This window comes from Pygocentrus nattereri, chromosome 14 (genome assembly GCF_015220715.1).
Source record: "Pygocentrus nattereri isolate fPygNat1 chromosome 14, fPygNat1.pri, whole genome shotgun sequence".
Taxonomy (NCBI): domain Eukaryota; kingdom Metazoa; phylum Chordata; class Actinopteri; order Characiformes; family Serrasalmidae; genus Pygocentrus; species Pygocentrus nattereri.
Window position 1 is genome coordinate 27,658,645 of NC_051224.1, and position 21,596 is coordinate 27,680,240.

Genomic DNA, 21,596 nt, shown 5'->3' on the forward strand with positions numbered 1-21,596 from the left:
GCCATGAGGTGCCATGTTGAGTATCCAGTGGCCAGTACGAGAGAATTGTACCCAAAACACCAAATTTAACAGTCCTTCTCCCCATTCACACCTGGAGGGGACAATGACACAATTGGGCACAATTTAGACATGTTCACTGTGAGGTGTACTCACTTGTGTTGCCATCTATTTAGACATTAATGGCTGTGTGTTGAGCTATGTGTGTTGAGGACAGTAAATCTATACTTCTATACAAACTGTACACTGACTACTTTAAGTAATATGCAAGTTTTGTTTCTATAGTATTGTCCCATGAAAATATATAATAAAATATTTGCAGAAATGTGAGGGGTATACTCACTTTTGTGAGATACTGTATATAATAAAACTGGGCCCAAAAATTGAACTTGGCGGTACTTCTTTAGATATGATTAAAATCTGATTTATACTTATTCAGTGCTACATATTGTCGGTCTAAATGGTAATTTTGGGTCCATTTTAGTGCATTTGTATCAAAACCAATCTTTTGTAAGTGCTTTAAAAGAATGGTGTGATCAACTGTATCAGCCTTTGATAAATCAATAAAAACCAGTGTAGTAGCAGAGATGGTGGTCCTAGAAGTTATTTTCCATTTAAAGATTAACAGCCCCCATTCCAGTCCTGACCCACATGCACATGGGATTTACATAAAAAAACTTAAACACAGCATATAGTTAAGCAAGTACAAAGGTCCTGATTTTAGAAATTCTGTGAATCCATGTAAGAGTTCTAGGGGCAGCATTGCTAATTCTTGCAGATGACAGTTCCAGATATAGGATATCCAGTAAGGTGTGGTCCATATGGCACTGGCTCAGGTTGTGAGGGTGTAGCCAAAGCTGGACAATTACCTTTTTTGCTGCCATTAAGCCAGCCATATTTTCCTGGAACTTTCCTTAACGGGGAACTTAGTTATCATTCAGTAAATGAAGTTCAGGGTCCATGGGGACATATGTCTTGGTCAGAGAAGAGATAGAATCAACGACCTCCTCCCAAGAAGCATAAACCTTTGGGGAGTCCCACATAATATGCATAAAAGTCCCCAAAGTCCAATGTGGACAGAAAGTACGAAGGGGTGAGGGCTTAAACCCATCAAGTTTCTTATCCTGGGTGTCAGATAAGCCCTGTGGCAAATTTTCAGATGGATGAATTGATGATTGCGGTTATGTGATGCCCTAAAAACATAAGCCCATGCAATTTCCAGTTTACCTGCCTTCCCCTTTGTTGCATAACTCTATTCCATTCTGTTTGTCCAAAAATATTTACAGATGCATGTGACATAAACTTGGCATAAATAAAGATAAACAGCCCCATTTAACATTGTGATTTGAATGCGGATCTAAAATAAAAGACTAAAGAATGCTTAGATATTCAATAATATGCAGCCAGTTCCTCAAAAGTTCTCAGAGAAGTTCTGCCATTAATATCTTCAAGATCCATTGTACCTTTTTCTGCCCACAAGATAAACGTTTTAGATAAACGGTTTGTTACCTGTTAAAAGATTGTTGTTGAACCAGATTGAAGATAATTTATACATTTAATGTGCAACCCCATGTACCTCTCTGCTGCTTTAAAGGTTTGAAGCATCTGCATCATTACTAGACCATGCCTAACTATGCATTTTTCAGTTGAAACTCCTGAAAATAAAAATCCATTTCGTGTTCTATTTTTCACCAAGGTAGGCTGGAGTTTGGGTTGAGCCAGTGCTAAATGATTTGCAAAGTGAATGACCAGTTGTAAATTTTGAAATTAGGATAGGCCCACCCACATTTGGCTTAGTCTAGCTGTAGTGTAGCTCCTTTTGTACGTGGACGCTTTCTATTCCAGATATATTTGGTAATTAAGGAATCCAACTGAGACCAAAACCCAACCAGGGGTGGGGGGTAGCATTGAATTAATGAAGTTTATGCAGGGTAAAACATTCATCTTGGCCACTGATATACATGCTGGCATTAAGGCCGGTAGGGCTGTCCATCTTTTAATGTCATCTTCTGACAAAGTTTATTTTAGCAATTGCCACAATGGAATTTTTATCGGAATACCTAGATAGGTTACTTCAGTGGCAATGGGAATTTCTTGAGGTAGTGTCACCTTGTCGTTTTCTGTATTGCTTAACATTAATACTAACTTTGTCAGATTAATTCTAAAATCAAAAATGGAACAGAAATTCTTTAAAATCTGAATGGCATTGGGAAGTGAGTTTTCATTATCTGCTAGAAACAATGTAGTATCATCTGCATACATTTATACAGAGTGGCTAGATGATCATTTTAAGCGGAGACATTGAGAAAGATTTGTATATATTGAGTCACAGGTTCCATAGACAGGTTAAATATTAATGGAGGTATAATCTTGACTGTAACACTACAAACCAGACGTGTACAGATGATAGACGAAGGTGGTTTAATAAAAACAAACCAACAGTGGTCAAAAAGAGCAAAACACAAATTATAGTCAAAAACAGACCAAAAGTCAAAACACAGTTCATACAAACAAGTGAAAGCACCAAGGGAAAAGGCAAATGTCAAAAATGGAACATACAAAGTAAAAAGGTCAAAAAACACAGTAAACAATCAGAACCGGAAGATAACTGAACATCTGTAGCGCTCAGTAGTTTCAGGGAAGCAATACCTCGCAATGAGTCTGACTAAAGCCCAGGCTTTTTTACTCTAAACTACCTGTCATATGATCATACACACAGGTGAAAACAGGCAGTACACAGGGGACTGAGAGCACTGATAGGAGCGCCTTTGAGAGTCCAAAGTCACATGAGACACCATAGAATTCTGGGCAATGGAGTCCGAATGCAGATGTTCAGTCACATGATCTCCCAGAGAATTCTGGGAAGTCCGTGTCCTCCAAAGAGTGTGCTGAATGTGTGACATTGACGTGTGCCCCAAGATATACTAAATAGGTGGTTGTAATATAGCACCTTAATCATGCCAATGAAGTTTGGACCAAATTCAAACATATGCATTACTCTCCATGGGTACTCCCGCTCAAGCCTGTTGAAGGCCTTTTTCTCTGCATCAAGTAATAAGAGGCCACAGGGAGATGAAAACGTTTGTGCTTCTCCTATTACTTGCAGAAGCTTTTTTATATTGTCTAAAGCCGAGAGCTCTTTAATGAACCCGGTTTGGTCTGGGTGGATCAATTTACCTATCACTTTCTGCAACCTAAGAGCATTTATCAGTGAAATAGGACAGTAATTGGCACATTTTAATGGATCCTTATCTGGGTTTGGAATGACAGTAATAAGCGCAGTGTTTTCCAGTAGGAAAATTTATAGTTTTTTCCCACAGAGCTAGGTACACTTCTGCAGGCAACCCGTCTATATTTGGAAAATGATGGATATAGATTTAAGTGCCGACAAAGATTCACACATGAGGGGCCACATGAGAAATTGGAATAGTTTTAGAGGGCCAGACTAATATACTTAACTGAGTTCTGCCTAATACATATGTATTGTATACGTATTTATAATAACCCTTTATACCCTTTATGTGTATTTTTATATATATATATATATATATATATATATATATATATATATATATATATATATATAAACAGTAAATGAAACATTACAATGATACAATCAAAATGTGGAGTATTATCATTATTAAATAAAACTTGTGATGGTTCAGTTTAGAAAATTGTAAACATTTTGCATTGTAAAAAAAAAATTAGCATCACAAACTGACATAAAATAGCACGTTTTTCAAAGACCAGCATCACTTTAACTTAAATGGCTTACTGTTTCTTGCAATTTTGTGCAATATTACTAAACTGGTCCTGACTGCTGCCTCCCTGGATGAGTGGAGCTTTGTAAAAAAATCCTTGCTGCCTTTGCAGCTTCGCTAGCAGATCTTCAGATGGCCGTGCCCACTCTGCATCAGCCGAGTTCTTGTATTTCTCCGCGTGCTTACTCTTGCAATGTCGATTCAAACTGTAATCCTTAAACACAGCTATCTGTTCTCCACAAACCAAGCACACAGCTTTACGTTTGACTTCAGTAAAGAAATATTTAGAAGTCTGTGTCTTGTTAAAAACTGCATTCAGCATCAATCTTTCTTTTTTTAATGTTAGCCAACATGTTTAAGGGCTAAGAGCTATCTTGAAAGCTGTCCAACACATTTGCTGATACAGTTGAGTGAAGGGCACTAACCGGGCAGAGGCAAAAAAAACAAAAAACCTAAAACAAAAGGGTTGCCTTCAAAATAAAAGCACTGTAGTTGCATTTCGTGCACCTATCACAGTGTAATAGGTGTCATTGTCACACACATACTTTTCACTTCTAATTTACCAAAAATCTCACGTGGGCCAGTCAGAGATAGTCAGAGGGCCGGTTGTGGCCCACGGGCTGGACAATGCCCAGGTCTGCTCTAATGTAATCGGAGTCCAAATCATCTGCCTTCAATGGTGTCAATGAAGGAAAGTTTAAGTTTTGAAAAAAAAAAAAAGTATAATTGTTTTCAGATGGTTGCATGCCTGTAGTATATAGTTTAGTAAAGAAGGATCTAAAGGACAAAGCCTCCATTTGTACATTTGAAAGTACACCTTTTACTGCTTTGTTTTAATTGTAAGTTTTGTAAGTTTTAATGCAAGGAGGCAACTTGGCTTGTTTCCTAGTGAATGATATTTATGTTTATTAACATAGGTACTCCACTCTATATTTTAACAAATAATTTAATTTGGCTTGTTTAGCTTTTAGATGGGAGTCTGTATTTATGTTATTTTTTTAAACGTCTTCTTTCATCTCCTTACACTGTTGTTCCAAGCTCTTAAGTTGTTGCAGCCTGGATTTTTTAAGATGCAATGAAAAAGAAATGGTGGTGTTATGAAGAAATCCTTTTATTGCTGCCCAAAATATGGTTGGAATTGTTTCCGAGTCCTTATTTACATCTATGAATTCTATTAATCTTAGCTTTAACTGATTTAATGAATACTTCATTCTGGAGCAGAGAAGTATAAAACCTCCATCTTGATGCTTTAGCCAGCATCAAAGCAAAGATTTGTTATAATAGGATTATGATCTGATGTAAGTCTGGGGAGGAATAATATGGAAGAAACTGTAGGAATCAGATCGGCTGAAATGAGAACAAAATCTATTTTATGATGAGGTGATGTCATGATTGGCCCCTCCGAGTTATCCATGTGCTTGTGTTTTGGTCTTCCGTGTGCTTTTGTTTAAGTGTCAACGTGCTTTCTTTATCTTCCAAGTCCCGCCCCCTTGTTTCCCTGTAATATCTGCACTAGTCTTGATAATACTGATACTTAATGTGTGCTTCATTACTGTAGCAGCACCATTGGCATTTAAAGCTCCAGAGACTACTATTAATCTATATATTTTATCTTGTAATCACACAGCATCAGCTGGCCTAAGATATGTCTTTTGCAGCACTGCAATATCAAATTTATTCCTGTGCAGAAAGCCTAGAAGTTGAGCTCTTTTGAATGAAGAATTTAGACCCCTAACACTGAATGACATCACCCTGTAACTACGTATCTATTATAGCAATTTGGGACACAAGCTGAATCCCTTGAGCTAAACTGAAAAACCCTCCCTGTCCTTGGGTTTAGCCCCTAGCCAAGGCCAGTGATCTTTGTTTTATGTCAGCCACTCAGGAAAGACTGCCATTTAGCTCAGTGCTGATTGCCTGAGTTATAGCCAGCAGGGAGTCATATTTGAGATATTAGCAAAGATATTTGGTTTTATGTTGAGCAATGTGGGCACACTGTCCTTGTTCAGTCTGCCGCTGTTTGCCCATAAATATTGTACTTGACAAGGAATTCCCAATGAGGACCTTAATGTGAGGATGGCTTGGCTCAAGCTTGCTCTTCCTGCTCACTATTTCAAACATCTTGGTTAATTAACCACCCAAGGTACACAAAGCTTAAGTTAAAGTTTAGCTTCTTATTTGCCAGCTTCTAGTTGTTTGGAAAACCTTGTTTGTAAAAATATGAATATTAACATGTGTATTGTGACATAAAGGCACCTAAGCACAGTGTTAAAAACCATTTATATTGGCAATAACTGTGTTTTTTGCAAATATGAACAACGTATATTATCAGAATAGATTTAAACATGTTAATAAACACAAGTGCAATAAAACGTAAAAAGCAAAACAATCACAAGCCCACTTGATTTAATATAAAGCATTGATTAGTCAACATAGGTCCTGGATAATAGCTACAAATAATACTCTGCTGTCATAAGGAGAGCTTTGGAACTGGTTAAGCAATTGTAAATGTAAATCACTACACATATACACTAGGGGCGCAGCGATTATTTGACTAAGTCAACTAAAATCGATGACCAAATTAGTTGCCATCTAATTTAGTAGTCGATTAGATAGTGACGTCAATACGTTTCTTTCTCGTGATCACTAGGAACGTTTTGACATTACCGCTTAACGGAAACTTAACAGCAGCAAGATGGCTGCCTGAAGAACACAATCATCAGCTATTTGTAAAGCCGACTGTAGCTAGCACGGAGCACATCCTCCATCTTGGACCGTCTGAAGAGGAAACTTGTCGGCTCACTGGATGAAGCAGATTCAGATACTAAATAGTGTGTAAAAGTAGTGCGTATACCTATACATTAGTGTCTTAAGTGAAGTACAGAAGTGTGTGGTTTGGGACGCGGTGATAGTTGTGCCAGTGAGCTAGTTAGATAATGCTAATGTTAAATTCCGTTCTGCTTCATGTAATGAGCTGAGCTGTAACATTTTCTGTTTCGAAATGCATGTTCTCTTGAATTGTTAATGGAGTTGAAACAGAGAAGCAACTATTATTCACAGCGACACTGTTCACTTTTCAGATAATGTTTAATCTTACACTTTTAAACACTGCATTGTCGTCTTAACGACGAGGCCATCCGTGCATTCAGATTCGGCGAACCCAGGAGAGCGACTGCAAATGGTTTTCTTTTTTCCGCGAACGCTTGCCACCACTTGCAAACAGTTTTTAGGTAGCTGGATAAATGGTTACCATTGAAATGAAGCGATTACACAAAATCGTTCAAATTTAACTGCTCATAGAGAACACGTTGCCACACACATTCGCCACTTTCCCATCCACTCCATCAGTGCACATCTCCTCAGCAGAAGGGAGTATCTGCTCTCACGGGAGCATGGAGAGATACTGACTTTTTTATCTAGACTAAATGCTCAGACTGTACTATTTATATTTAACATTTAAATTTAGATAGATTTTTTTTTTATTTACTCGATTAAAAAAACTATATAATTTTATTTTTTATTGCTGCTACTTTGCATGCACTTGGTTATACATTTTGACAGGAAAAACACATTGGAGTTTTATTTATTTGTCTTGTGTTTTAGCAGGAAAGTTCATTAATACAGTAAATTCTTTAATGTTATTCATCTTTATTGTCTTTATTGTTAGTAAATGCATGAAACAATCTCAAGCTAAATTTAAAAGCTAATAGCTACATAAGTGTTTTTGTTACATTTGGTAATGTAGTGATTCGTAATCCGAGTAATCGATTATTTGTTTCAGTAATCGATTTATTATTCGATTACCAAATTAGTTGTTTGTTACAGCCCTAATATACACACAGATATAATATTATAATACACAAGTCTGTGTATTTCTACAAGCCTACCTTGTTTCTTAATGGACCCCATAACAGAGCAGGAATTATTTGGGTGGTGGATTATTTGCAGCATTACACTGACCATGGCCTGTTTGCATGTGTGTTCGTGTACTGCACAGCAGTGTTTCTGGAATTTTGATCCTAGACCCTAATGAACGTGATAGCCTACTGATCTAGAGGGATGTGATGTGATGTGATCTTTTAAAGTAATTTGAATATTGCTTGTTTTAAAGTGGAATTTGTTTAAGTAAACAAGCTCCTTTCATTAAATTGAGCCAAAAACTTCCTTTGACATATTGGATGCATTGGGGGCATATTGCTATAACACAACTAGGATGAGGCGCAAAGAGCAAAGTGTTTACAGAGCTGTAGGCCGTTTCTATGCCCAAAAGCAATTTAATGTTATTTTAAACTTGTAATAATGTCCAATACTTTGAATACCATAAACCATTATTTCTTGTGCTTGGGGTGCATTTACGTGCTGAATCTCAATCTGATTCAATGCTGGTTAACTTATTTGTATGAACTTAATCCAGAGGGTGTCATATACAGATGTGTATTGTGATATTACCAAGGCAGTAGGTCACTGTTGTGTGACGTGTCGTAAATGGCACTACACAGTACTACTATTTGCCCCATTTTATTTACATTGTGTTTGTTCAGTTAATTTTCTGCCTAGACATACCCATTTGTAACTGCTAATCTAACAATAGTGTCAGTGAGGCAATCTTATTTATATAGCATCTTTTGGTCATTCAAAGTGCTTTACAAATAAGAAAATACAAAAAACATTGAAGTTAGAAGATAAAAAGAAGCATAATTAAAACAGTATAATTAGTAGAGACAAAATGAATCATTAAAAATGAAAGATTAAATAAGCCCCCCATGGATCACCACCTTATCGTGGAGTTTGCATGCTTGAATGATCCTAGGAGCTATGTTGTCTGGAGCAAAAGCTCCTGGTAGGGTCTCCCAGGGCAAACTGGTCCTAGGTGACAGGCCAGACAAAGTGTGATCCATAATTATCCATAATTACCCTTATGAAAATAAAATCAAACAAGGACTTGTGTACCCTGCCCGGATCAGGGTTACCGGGGCCCCACCCTGGAGACTCTATTGTTCTACTGGGGGACTTTAATGTTCACGTGGGCAATAACAGTGAGATCTGGAGGGGTGTGATTGGCAGGAATGCCCTCTCTGATCTGAACCCAAGTGGTGTTCAGTTTTTGGACTTCTGTGCAAACCACAGTTTGTCCATCATGAACACCATGTTTGAACATAAGGATGTCCATAAGTGCACATGGCACCAGGACACCCTAGGCCGCAGTTCAATGATTGACTTTGTAGTCGTGTCATCGGACTTGCGGCCATGTGTTTTGGACACTCAGGTAAAGAGAGGAGCTGAGCTGTCAACTGATCACCACCTGGTGGTGAGTTGGATCAGGTGGTGGGGGAAGATGCCGGTCAGACCAGGCAAACCCAAATGTATAGTGAGGGTTTGCTGGGAACGTCTGGCAGAAGAACCTGTCAGATTGATCTTCAACTCACACCTCCATCAGAACTTTGAGCAGATATCAGGGGAGGTGAGGGACATTGACTCAGAATGGGCCATGTTCCGCTCCTCCATTGTTGAAGCGGCTGACTGTTGCTGTGGCCGCAAGGTAGTTGGTGCCTGTCGGGGCGGTAATCCTTGAACACCCCAGGTGAGAGACGCCGTCAAGCTGAAGAAGGACCTACCGGGCATGGTTGGCCTGTGGGACACCAGAGGCAGCTGGCAGGTATCGACAGGCCAAGCGATCGGCGGCTTCAGTCGTTGCCAAGGCAAAAACCCGCGTGTGGGAGGCGTTCGGTGAGGCCTTGGAAAGTGACTAAGTCGGCTCCGAAAAGATTATGGCAAACCGTCAGGCGACTCAGAAGGGGAAAGCAGTGTGCCACTAGCACTGTATATAGTGGAGATGGTGTGCTGCTGACTTCGACTGAAGATATCATTGGACGGTGGAAGGAATACTTTGAGGACCTTCTCAATCCCACTGACACATTCTCCAATGAGGAGGCAGTGTCTGAGGACACGGGAATAGGCTTGTCCATTACTGAGGCCGAAGTCACTAAGGTAGTTAAAAAGCTCCTTTGTGGCAAGGCTCCAGGGTTGGATGAGATCCGTCCGGAGTTCCTCAAGGCTCTGGATGTTGTGGGGCTGTCCTGGCTGACACCCCTTTTCAACATCGCGTGGACATCAGGGGTGGTGCCACTGGATTGGCAGACTGGGGTGGTGGTGCCTCTTTTTAAAAAGGGGGATTTTTTTATGGATAGAATTTCTAGGCGCAGTCAGGGGATGGAGGGTGTCCGGTTTGTTGACCTCAGGGTCACATCACTGCTGTTTGCAGATGATGTGGTCCTATTGGGGACATCAGGCTGTGAACTTCAGCTTTCGCTGGATCGGTTTGCAGCCGAGTGTGAAGCGGCTGGGATGAGAATCAGTACCTCCAAATCTGAGACCATGGTTCTCAGGAGGAAAAGGGTGGAGAGCCCTCTCTGGGTCGGGGATAAGCTCTTGCCTCAAGTGGAGGTGTTTAAGTATCTCGGGGTCTTGTTCACGAGTGATGGTAAGCAGTGATGTGGGCTCTTTACCAGTCCGTTGTGGTAAAGAAAGAGCTGAGCCATAAGGCAAGGCTCTCGGTTTACTGGTCGATCTACGTTCCCACCCTCACCTATAGTCATGAGCTTTGGGTAATGACCGAAAGAATGAGATCGTGAATACAAGTGGCCGAAATGAGTTTTCTCTGCAGGGTGTCTGGACTCTCCCTTAGAGATAGGGTGAGAAGTTCGGTCATCGGGGAGGGACTCGGAGTAGAGCCGCTCCTTCTCCACGTCAAGAGGAGCCAGCTGAGGTGGTATGGGCATCTGGTTAGGATGCCTCCTGGACGCCTCCCTCGGGAGGTGTCACAGGCATGTCCACCCGGGAGGAGACCCCAGGGAAGACCCAGGACATGCTGGCGTGACTATATTGCCCAGCTGGCCTGGAAGCGCCTCAGAATCCCCCCCGGGGAGCTAGTGGAAGTGGCTGGGAAAAGGGAGGTCTGGGCCTCATTGCTTAGGATGCTGCCGCCGCGACCCGAACCCTGGAGAAGCGGAAGATAATGGATGGATGGATGGATGGATGGAGATTAAATAAGGAAAGTCAGGTGCTGTTACAGGAAAGGTGCAGTAGAGTGTAAGAGAGTAGAGAGTAATGGTGACACAATTTTGAGTGGTCCTTTTTAGATTAAACAAACACTCAACAGACTCTCTGTAACATAACAACGTACTAGTGATGTAGCAGTAGTAAAACATTCATTAGATTATCAAGAGACTTAATTAACCACGTAAATACAATTTGTCTATTAAATGTAGTTGTTTTTGCACTTTGTCTTTATGTTGAGGGTAAGGATCAGGCCAGAGTGAGGGTTAAGATTAGACTTTGGGTTGAGGTTAAGGTTAGGGTCAGGGTTAGGGTTAGTAAGATTGGGTAAGGTTCAGTTTTGCGTATTGGAAGTAACATATTACTTCATGTAACATGTATTCATCTACTTATTGTAAGTAATGTATCAATAGTACAATATATTTACCTCAATGTATTCATGTGCTTCACTACTGCTACTTCACTGAAGTGTTGTGTTACAGATACTCTGCTCATCTACAAAGGACCACTCAAAATACAAAAACAAACTTGGAGGAATGCGACAACTGACTATTCTGTTATGTCAGCTAACAGACACCTGCACTGACTAGCATGATGCTAGGTGATGGGGAGGGTGGAGGGGGGGCATTCTACCCACGCAGAAAGCAAGGCCAATTGTGGTCTCTTGGACTCCCAGCCACAGATGGCTGTAGCATCACCAGGGATTCAGTTAAATTCAAGTTTAGTTGTATAGTGCTTTTTACAACAATGTTGTCACAAAGCAGCTTTACAGAAGTTTGAAAACACACAGTTACAACATATATCCCCCAGTGTGCAAGCCAGAAGTGACAGTGGAAAAGGAAAACTCCCTCAGTCTGGAAGAAGAAACCTTGGGAGGAACCAAGACTCACATGGGGAGACCTATCCTCCTCTGGTCAAACAGTGTTTTCAATTTAATAAGCTAAATACCAAATAAAAGCTAAGAGGATCTCTGTTTGAAGACTGGATGGTAAAGCTTTAGAAACTGCACTGGCAGAGGCAGTTTCTGACTTAGTCTTTATGAAAAGTGGGAGTGATCTGAAAAAGTCCCATCCTATCTTAATGCTGATACATCTGAATGGCAAAGTGATGTACTGGAGGGTGTTGCAGCACAAATGAACAGGAGAGTGGGTTGGTGATGGTGAGGAGGAGGCCCTGATGGTCAGTCTTCAGCAGGATGGGAGGGCAGTCACTATCTCAGGAAGAGTAAAGAGACAAAATTAGTTCTGCTCAGGAGTATGACTGTAATAAATATGATTTCCCCCAGAGTGTGGTTGGTGACTCCAGCAGATCTAACTATAACAGCATAAACTAAAAGGAAAGAACCAGAAGGTAGCATAGATATGAGAGTACCCTGAGACACTGGGTAACAAACAAACCTGTGTGATTGCGTGAAGTGGTGGGTCAACAGCCCCAACATCTCAGTTTACCACAAGCCTCTATGCCCATGAACCCCTGGGTCTCCTGTCTTTATCTAAAGGGGAAGGCTAATTATCACAAGCTAAACTAAACAAATATGTTTTCAGTCTAGACTTTAAGGTTGAGACTGCGCCAGAGTCCCGAACATTAACTCAGAGATTACTCCACAATTTGGGGGCTTTATAAGCTCTTCTACCCATTGAAGTCTTCTGAATTTTAGGAACCAGTAGAAAACCAGCATCCTGTGATCTGAGTAAATGAGGCGGTTCATAATGGGAAATAAGATCTTGCAGGGCTTTATACGTCAATAAGAGAATTTTATAATCAATTCGGAATTTGATAGGAAGCCAGTGTAATGCTGATAAAACTGGGCTGATGTGATCAAATTTTACTCTGTACTCTAGCTGCAGCATTCTGAACTAATTGAAGTTTATTTAGGTTCCTGTTGGAGCATCCTGAAAACAATGCATTACAGTAGTCTAGCCTTGAAGTTATAAAGGCATGTACCAATTTTTCAGCATCATGTAGGGCTAACACATTTCTTAACTTTGAAATGTTTCAGAGGTGAAGAAACGCTGTCCTTGTAATATTACCTATGTGTTGATTAAAGGTTAGATCTGAATCAATCGTCACACCAAGATTTTTAGCTACTGAACCAGGTATTACAGAGAAGTCTGTAAGATTTAACATTAAATCTGAGCATTTATTCTGAGCAGCCTTTGGATATAGAAGGAGAACTTCTGTTTTATCTGGGTTTAAAAGAAGGAAATTCTGCAGCATCCAGTTTCTTATATCTTTTACACAGTCTTCTATTTTATTTAATCTGGATTTATAATCTGGTTTGGCTCATATGTGCAGCTGTGTATCATCAGCATAGCGGTGGAAGCTAATTCCATGTCTAGTTATAACTAAGCCTAATGGTAACATGTATAATGTGAATAATAGAGGACCTAAAACAGAACCTTGTGGAACTCCATATTTACACTTTTGTATAATTAGATGATACACTATTTAATTGTATGAACTGAAACCGGTCAGTGAGGTAGGATGTGAACCAGGATAACGCTATTTCTCTAATTCCAACCATGTTTTGTAGTCTGTCTAAGAGAATAGAATGATCTATAGTGTTAAAAGCTGCACTTTTTGAGGGTTAAGATTAGGCTTTGGGTTGAGGTTAAGGTTAGGGTCAGGGTTAGGGCCAGGGTTAGGTTTAGGTATTGGGTAAGATTGGCTAAGGTTCAGTTTTGCGTATTGGAAGTAACATATTACTTCATGTAACATGTAACATGATCGAGCAAGAAGATCATTGGCTATCTTAACTAGAGCCGTCTCTGTGCTATGGTGGGGCCTAAAACCAGATTGGAATTTTTCATATATCTTGTTCTTATGTAGATAGCAAGAGAGTTGCTGGGTTACAGGATTGAACTTGTGATCCCTTGATGATGGAGCGAACATAAACAATTGTGTTGGTTGTGAGCCTGTGACAAAGATGTTAAATGAAAAACTAGTTGCCTCTGCCAAAAAGCTAAAACTGAGTGATGGTTGGATCTTTCGGCAGTACAATGATCCAAAACATATGTACTGTCACGCATCCCTCCTTCTCTGAGATCTCCAAGGACTCCTCTGGGAGATCATGTGACTCCCTCCACAGTGCTCCAATCACATTCTGCCTCGCCTGAATACTAATCAGCTTTACATGTTCCTGTCTTTGTTTGCCTAGTTAAAGTTAATATAAAGGCCAGGGTTTTAGTTTAGATCTTTGCAAGGTATTGCATCTTTCGAGAGCTACTGAGCATTTACTTTAAAAAGTGTCACTTATACTTACTTTGGTCATGTTATTTCTGAATCTGCCTTCTGTGTTTTTGGACTTTGCCCCTTTTGCCTTTGCCCTTTGGACTCTGTTTGCCTGTTTATGTTTGTTTGTTTATTTGTACTTTCTGTCTTTTTTGGATTTGACCTATGCCTGTTGTTTGACTACGATTTTGAATCATCATTCAACTAGTAAAGCCTTTTTCCTCTTTTTTCATCTGTGAGCGTCTGAATCATTCTGGCACATTACATGTACAAATACACAAAATGCTTAAATGATCACAAAGCTAAGCTTTTGTCAAGACCATCCCGGTCTTTTGGCCTAAACCCTATTAAAAACTTGTGGAGTGACCTGAAGAAAATTGTTGATCCTGGAGAATCTTTAGAGATTCTGTATTGATGAGTGGTCTCAGATTCCTTGCTCTGTATTCTCCCATCTCTTCAATAAGTATAGAAGACTGTTGTGAAAAGGGGAGGTTGCACAAAATACTAAAGGCAAGGGGTGGCAATAATTGTAGCATGTGGGATTGTTAAAAATATATATTTTTGATAAGAGTTTTGCTTTTCTAGCCTAAATTTACACCAATTAAAAGTTTTCTTATCCATTGTGAGATTCAGCTAATCAAGAGCAATGATTATGGAGCTGACTGTACTTCAGATGTTTTAGCATTTGTCATAAAATGTCATTAAATATTATGCAATGTATCATGACAGTGACCAGTGATTGCAACACCTCATGACAGCATGACCTTTTCCACAACATATCGTATAGCTATACTAGTGTAATGTGGCATGTTTCAAGGGTCATCCAAGCATACAGTTGGTCCACAGGCCCCAGCATTCAGTATCTGGAAAGAACTGTGTTTCCTGTGCTGTTGCCTGGATTAGAAGCTATGTTGAGAGAAGCTCTGAAACACCGCTGTGTGAAGGTCAGATTTTTACAGGTCTTGATTTTCTGCAGAACATCATATTGCATTTATTGAGATCATACCTTATAATTATGTAATACATTTTCTTATATCATTTATATAGAAGGAAATAAATGCATTTAATGGCTGTGACTTTCTGACTGGATGGCTTTACAAGTAAGTGAAATGTATTTGTCATTTTGTATTTTTATTTTATCATTATTTATCCTGAGAGACAAGTGTTATTTTTATGCACTGTTTGTTTCTATTTGTCAGCAAGAATAAGAAGAGGACTAGTGAGACTCCTCTGGATTTCCATAAGATTCCCTTTGTACAGGAATGGCTGAGCACACAGTGAGTGGAAGAGTACACTCACATACAAAATTGCATGCTGTCCATCTCTTACCTCCAAATATCTTTATCTGTCTCATTTGCTCGTGGAGAATAATTTGAGAAATGGGGTAATCCCATTTTAGTCCAACACATTTAAGATTTTTCATCTTTTGAACCTTATTCTAATAAGGGAACATTACGTCTTTTGCTTTGTCTTTGCTCTGTCTTTGCTCTATCTTCCTCAGTCCAAGGTCAATTGTCCCAGTCTCTCTTCTACTGACAGATGAGCAGGCTGCGCTTGTGATTCAGACGTTCTGGAGAGGCTACAAGGTGAGGCTCTCAGGCTGTTACACACTGAATATCACACGAAAAAACTTAAATGCAAAATAATGTGCCACACTTTTTGCATTAAAATACACACTGGATTTTTTTTTGCTGTTTTTGCTTCATGGCATGGCAGGTGTCTTGCTTTAGAAGATGCTAGCTCCACACAATTGACAACTTGTCAGTTGCAATGGTTTGCAAAAAAATTAAACAAAGAATAAAATAAAGTTGTATTTTTACTGTCTGGAAAATTGCATGCAATGTTCAAGATATAGTTTCCTGAGTTAAATAATTTGGCAGAAAAGTGAAATTTGCTTGAGAAGTGTAAGGACTGCAGCTAGTTTTATTTAAAGGAAAAGCCCCCACTAAGCCCACCTTAATCTAAATAAACCTACCTTTCATTTAGACTTTTCAGTTTTTAGTGATGTCTTTATAATCACAAATGAGTAAGTTTCATATGGTTTGTAAAAAAAAAAAAAAAAAGATGAAAACTACAGTTTTACTTCAATCTTTTACTACTGTACAGAGTACAGCTTCTATCTGCTTAAGTCTAGCGCTAACTGCTTCGACCCACTCCCTTGTCTTAGGGCAACAGTAGCAGCCTTTGCTGAAAGACTGCACAGTAGGCTGAACATGCCAAAAACAAAACAGTTTTTCTTAAAATCGGTTCATCAGAAAATGTGTGTTTAGGCTTGAAATTCTTACAAGTGAAATTCTAACAATTATAAAAATTGTCGCAATATTCCCATTAAAGGGGGGAAAATGATTTGTTAAAGTTTGGTAAGACAGGCAGGATTTCCTGCTTGTGTGAATAGGACTCTAGTCTCTGTTGTTTGCTTAAGGGAGGACTTAGTCCCTCTTCCTGCTCACCAAAACCACGTGACTACATTCCCGAAAATATTATAATGTTATGGGTCTCGGCTTCGTGTGGATGGGTTTTGAATATCCTACATTTGTGTATAAAATGTTTATACACAATTTACACACATTTATTTATTATATATTATATTAATATATAATGACATTATTAACCAACAGTGCATCTCTGCATTTAGTTCTATTAATACCAAATTCATATAAAAGTCTAAAATTACAAAGTCAGCATTAGAGGAGAAGCAATATTGGAGATCTTTCCAGAAGGTACAAGAATGAATGTTGTTTCAGTATCACATTTACAAAATATATATATATATATATATATATATATATATATATATATATATATATATATATATATATATATATATATATATATGTCATTTAACATTTTAAACTGAAGCTCCTTGGCCTTAGGTAGAGTAGAAAATTATATATATCTAGTCTTTATCTGATTCAAAATATTAGACAACCTTTTGTAATTCGAATTGTCTTTTCATAGCAAAAGGATAACATTTGGTAATAGCCTGTCATAAATATTCATTGCTATGTCTATCATCTAAAATCAAATAGTGTTGATAAATTTGAGGTGATTCTTGAATGCTGCAAAATTCCTTTCATTATAACATTCAATCCAGAAGAATTGGTATGAGCAACTAAGAAAACCTCTTTAGGATGGCAAAAGAAATTGAATTTGCTGGAAAAATCACTATAGTAAAGAACATTTCCATCCATCAAATGACCATTAAATGACATATTGACCATATAGCTTTTTAAAACTAGTCCTCAAAGAATATTGGCATAGAACAATGTAACACATATCTGTAGATCCATAAAGGTTTTTATGAGGGGGAATTGTGCTTATATACCAACTTTCAATGTAACAAAACCTGCTGATGAAATTTTAACAGGTAATGTAGCAATATCAAAATCACAACTGAAAACATTGTTCAACATTTTAAACCATTTACATTTTCATTCACACAAAATTCAATAACATGCAGTCCACCATCTTCATATTGTTTAACCATATCACCTTTCCTAATATAATTTCCCAAATAAAATTATTTTGGTTACCATTTTAACAACATAGGAAGGTACTGGGTAAATCACCTTAGGGAGACTTTCCATTTTAGTTGACAAATTCCTGCCAAAAATACCTCTTTGTAACCAACTCCTAAAAATATCTTTTGCTTTTATTAGATTATTTTTAGCCCATTAATCCTTATCTTTTGTAAAAGCAATATGCAGATACTTTACTATGTGCTTAACTGGAATGTTTTGAATTGAAGTTAGAAGACCACATTTACTCATAAGAGTGGTGTCATCTGCCAACAAACTAATATCAACAGATAAACCAGAGATGCAGAGTTTAGCTACACTGTTTTTCCCCCAAGAGATCTCTTTTATTAGGATAAGCAGAAAGGATGCTAAATGCAATTTCTGTCATTTCTTTGATCTACTGAAATATGAGGTACTGTTCTCACCCTCTTCTATCCATTTAGTTCTTGATCTAATATAGGCTCCTTTTTTTTCCTTTTTTCTTAAAGTAAATGCTCTATAAAAAAAAGTGCTCTAGAGTCCAGTGGTGGCGTGCTTTACACCACTGCATTTGCCGCTTCATTGCGCTTGGTGATGTAAGGCTTGGAAGCAGCTGCTCGGCCATGGAAACCCATCCCATGAAACTCTCTATGCACTGTTTTTGAGCTATTCTGAAGGCCACATGAAGTTTGGAGGTCTGTAGTGATTGACTCTGCAGAAAGTTAGAAAGTTAGTGACCTCTGCGCACTAAGCGTCTCAGTCATTTTACATGGCTTTGCTGGATTTCCAATTACTTCCACTTTATAATACCACTGACAGTTCACTGGAATACTTAATAGTGAGGAAATTTCACGGCTGGACTTGTTGTGTATGTGGCATCCTATCACAGTACTGAATTTACTGAGTTCCAGAGTACTGAGTTCCTGAGAGCGACCCATTCTTCCACAGTTGTTTGTAGAGGGAGTCTGCATGCCTAAGTGCTTTGTTTTATACACCTGTGTCCATGGAAGTGATTGGAACAACTGAATTCCATGATTTGGATGGGTGACTGAATGCTTTTGGCAATGTAGTGTACGTGTATGTAATTTTTGGCAGCATACGCCGCCATCCAGATGACGTCTTTTTCAGAAAATTGATTATTTCAGGATGACAATGCCAAATCACATTCTGCATGTATTACAACAGCATTGCTCCATATTAAAAGAGTGCTAAATTGGCCTGCCAGCAGTCCAGACCTGTCATACACTGAAAAACGAGTGTTTTTCACTGAGTCATACACTGAAACTTACAGAGTGTTGTTAAAAGAAGAGGTAATGAAACACAGTGGTAAACGTGCCCCCGTCCAAACTTTGTTGGAATGTGTTGTTGGCATCAAATTCAATATGGGCATATTTAAAAAAAAACTCTGTTTCAACATTTGATATGCTGTCTTTTCAGTATTTTCCTTTAAAAATATGGTTACATGAGATATATATTCTATTTTTATTTACATTCTGCACAGCATCCCAACTTTTTTGGAAATGGGGTTGTAGTTGAGTATTATAATTCCTGTCATTGTATCTATAAACACTGGTTAGAATAACAAAATGTCCAAAACAACTTCATTTTTCATGTACTTTTGAACATTTTTGGGCAATTATTAAATAAAATAGAAATGCCTTTGGAACCAGCAGTATTATAACTAAGTAGAACTTTATCACCCCATTGGTTAGATCAGGGGTCAACAACATGCAGCTCTGGAGGCTCCAAAGCAGAACCGGATTTTTTGGTAAAAATAAAATGATCCTCTTGTGGTACAAAGCTCTGCTGATTGTTCTAATACAGTTTTAACAATGAAAGTTTTTGTTTGTATTATATTTTTAGCCAATACTAGCACATCCTAAAACAGATTTACAACCAAGAGCGTAAATTGGACATAAAGTGTGCCTCCCAAGGTGGTTTGGTAATTATTGAAAGGACACAATGGCTACTGTTAACATCTATGGGCTTGACCAAAAGGAAGAATCCTTTGAGCTAGAATGTTTTTCTTGTAGAAAAATACACTAGCATCCATTAGTGATTTTTAATCCCACAAACAGGGAAATTCCACCTCCGCATTTAACCCATCCATGAAGTGAAACACCACATACACACTAGGGGGCAGTGAGCAGCCCTATCCACGGCACCTGGGGGCAATAGGGGGTTAGGTGTCTTGCTCAAGGACACCTCAGTCATGGACTTTCAGCACTGGGGATTGAACCGGCAACCTTCTGGTCACAGGGCCAGTTCCCTAACCTCCAGCCCACGACTGCCCACCTACCACCAGCATTTAAAGCATTTAAAGACTAAATAAAGTGAAACTTTTACTAAGAGCATACAGATCCCCTTTGAGTTTTTCTTGATAGCACTGCTAACGTAGCGGGTATTAAGAACTTAGAATTCAAATCTCGAGGCTTCCGGTTGGACTCGGTTAACGATGGCGGCATAAGCCACTAGCTCCCATTTACCAAATGGGAAAAAGAGCCCCCAAATCCACAGTCGACTAAAACTACGCCTTTTATCCAGTAATGGAACGGGGAGGGAGAACTCGAAGTCAGAGGAAGACCAAAAACAACGACAAACAACTGACAGATAAAGAGAAAGAGGGAAACTTGTCGGAGGCAGACGACAGCGGTGCTGATGGCGAAAACATGGAAGCTGAGGCGGCGGTAGCAATTTGCTCGGGGCTAAAAGACGTTGTCAGAGAAATACAAAGTTTTAAACCTGAACTTCGTTCTGACCTAGCCACATTTAAAGAGGAATTCAAAAAAGAAATGAAAGAAGAACTGGAACATTTCAAGCAAGATATCAATCAGAGACTCACAGAAACGGCGAAAGAGCTAGCCTCACAAGCTACCAGAATTGACGAAGCGGAGCAAAGAGTGGGCGAAATTGAATCGTGGAGTATGGAGGCAAACGAGGCTCTCCTAGAAACATTAAAACAACAGAGAGCTCTACAAGAGAAACTGACAGAACAAGAAGGTAGAAGTAGACGAAACAATATCCGCATTTTTGGCTTACCAGAGAACGCAGAGGGCGCCTCTGTGCCTATGTTTGTAGAGCGGTTGCTGAGAGCCGAACTTTCTCTGCCCAGCGAAATGGAACTGCAAATTCAGCGGGCACACAGAGCCTTAGCACCGAAGCCAAACTCCGATCAGCCCCCAAGATCCATAATCGTGAACTTTCTCCAATATACGTTAAAAGAGACAGTCTTGAAGAAAGCGTGGCAGAAAAAGATCCAGTATGAGGGTCGGGCGCTTTCTTTTGATCACGACTATGCGATGGAGGTTATTCAGAAACGTAAGGAGTACATCGGGATTAAGAAAGCCTTGAAAGAAAGAGGCATCCGTTTCCAAACACCTCTGACCAAGATGCGCATCCACTGGGAATCCGGCCCGCGAACGTACGGGAACGCGAGAGAAGCGGCTGAGGACGCGAGGAGGAGAGGGATAGAGGTCGTGCTACCGAGCAGCAACACGGCCAAGGTGGGGATCAAGGAGCGGCTTCGGACGACGCTGCCGTGGCAACAAGCTGGAAATCACAGAGTGCCATCAACCACTGATCGAGTCAAATTGAAACTACAAGAATTTCAAAGGAAATAAGTCATGGACAGGACACACAACATGGCCAACAAAGGACAGGTAAGAGGAAAACATAAGGATGAGAAGATAAGATGAAAAGACTTATGCCTGACTGGTATGTGCTAATATAACGCTACACATTCAAAGTCCGTATAGTTCCAAGTTGGACGGTCTGCTCTGTAAACAAGTTAATGTTTGGTTGGGAGCGTTCCTATGCGAGTTGAGTTAGATTTTACTAGAGTGTGTGAGAGTCGGTGGCTGAGAAGCCCACCTCTTAATGCTAGGGAGGGGCCCTTATATTTTATGAGACGTTCCCCTCGGCCCACAGATACGACGTGGGAGGTGCACAAGAGATGCACCCGTTTTTGGAAGTCACTCTGCTTGTCTTCTTTTTCTGTTTTCCTTTTCATATTTTCTGGTTTATGAAGATCCCCAATGTTTTCTTGGTTCACTAT

At 39.4% G+C, this 21,596-nt stretch overlaps 1 protein-coding gene across 1 annotated transcript in view; it reads left to right on the forward strand.

The window, feature by feature from the left end:
* Window positions 1-21,596, forward strand: part of iqck (IQ motif containing K) — a 67,624-nt gene that overhangs the window by 5,251 nt on the left and 40,777 nt on the right. The window contains exons 3-6 of the mRNA XM_017717021.2: window positions 14,892-14,989; window positions 15,093-15,145; window positions 15,245-15,322; window positions 15,547-15,631. Of these exons, the coding sequence (XP_017572510.1) occupies window positions 14,892-14,989; window positions 15,093-15,145; window positions 15,245-15,322; window positions 15,547-15,631 (314 nt within the window). The remainder of the gene's footprint in view (window positions 1-14,891; window positions 14,990-15,092; window positions 15,146-15,244; window positions 15,323-15,546; window positions 15,632-21,596) is intronic.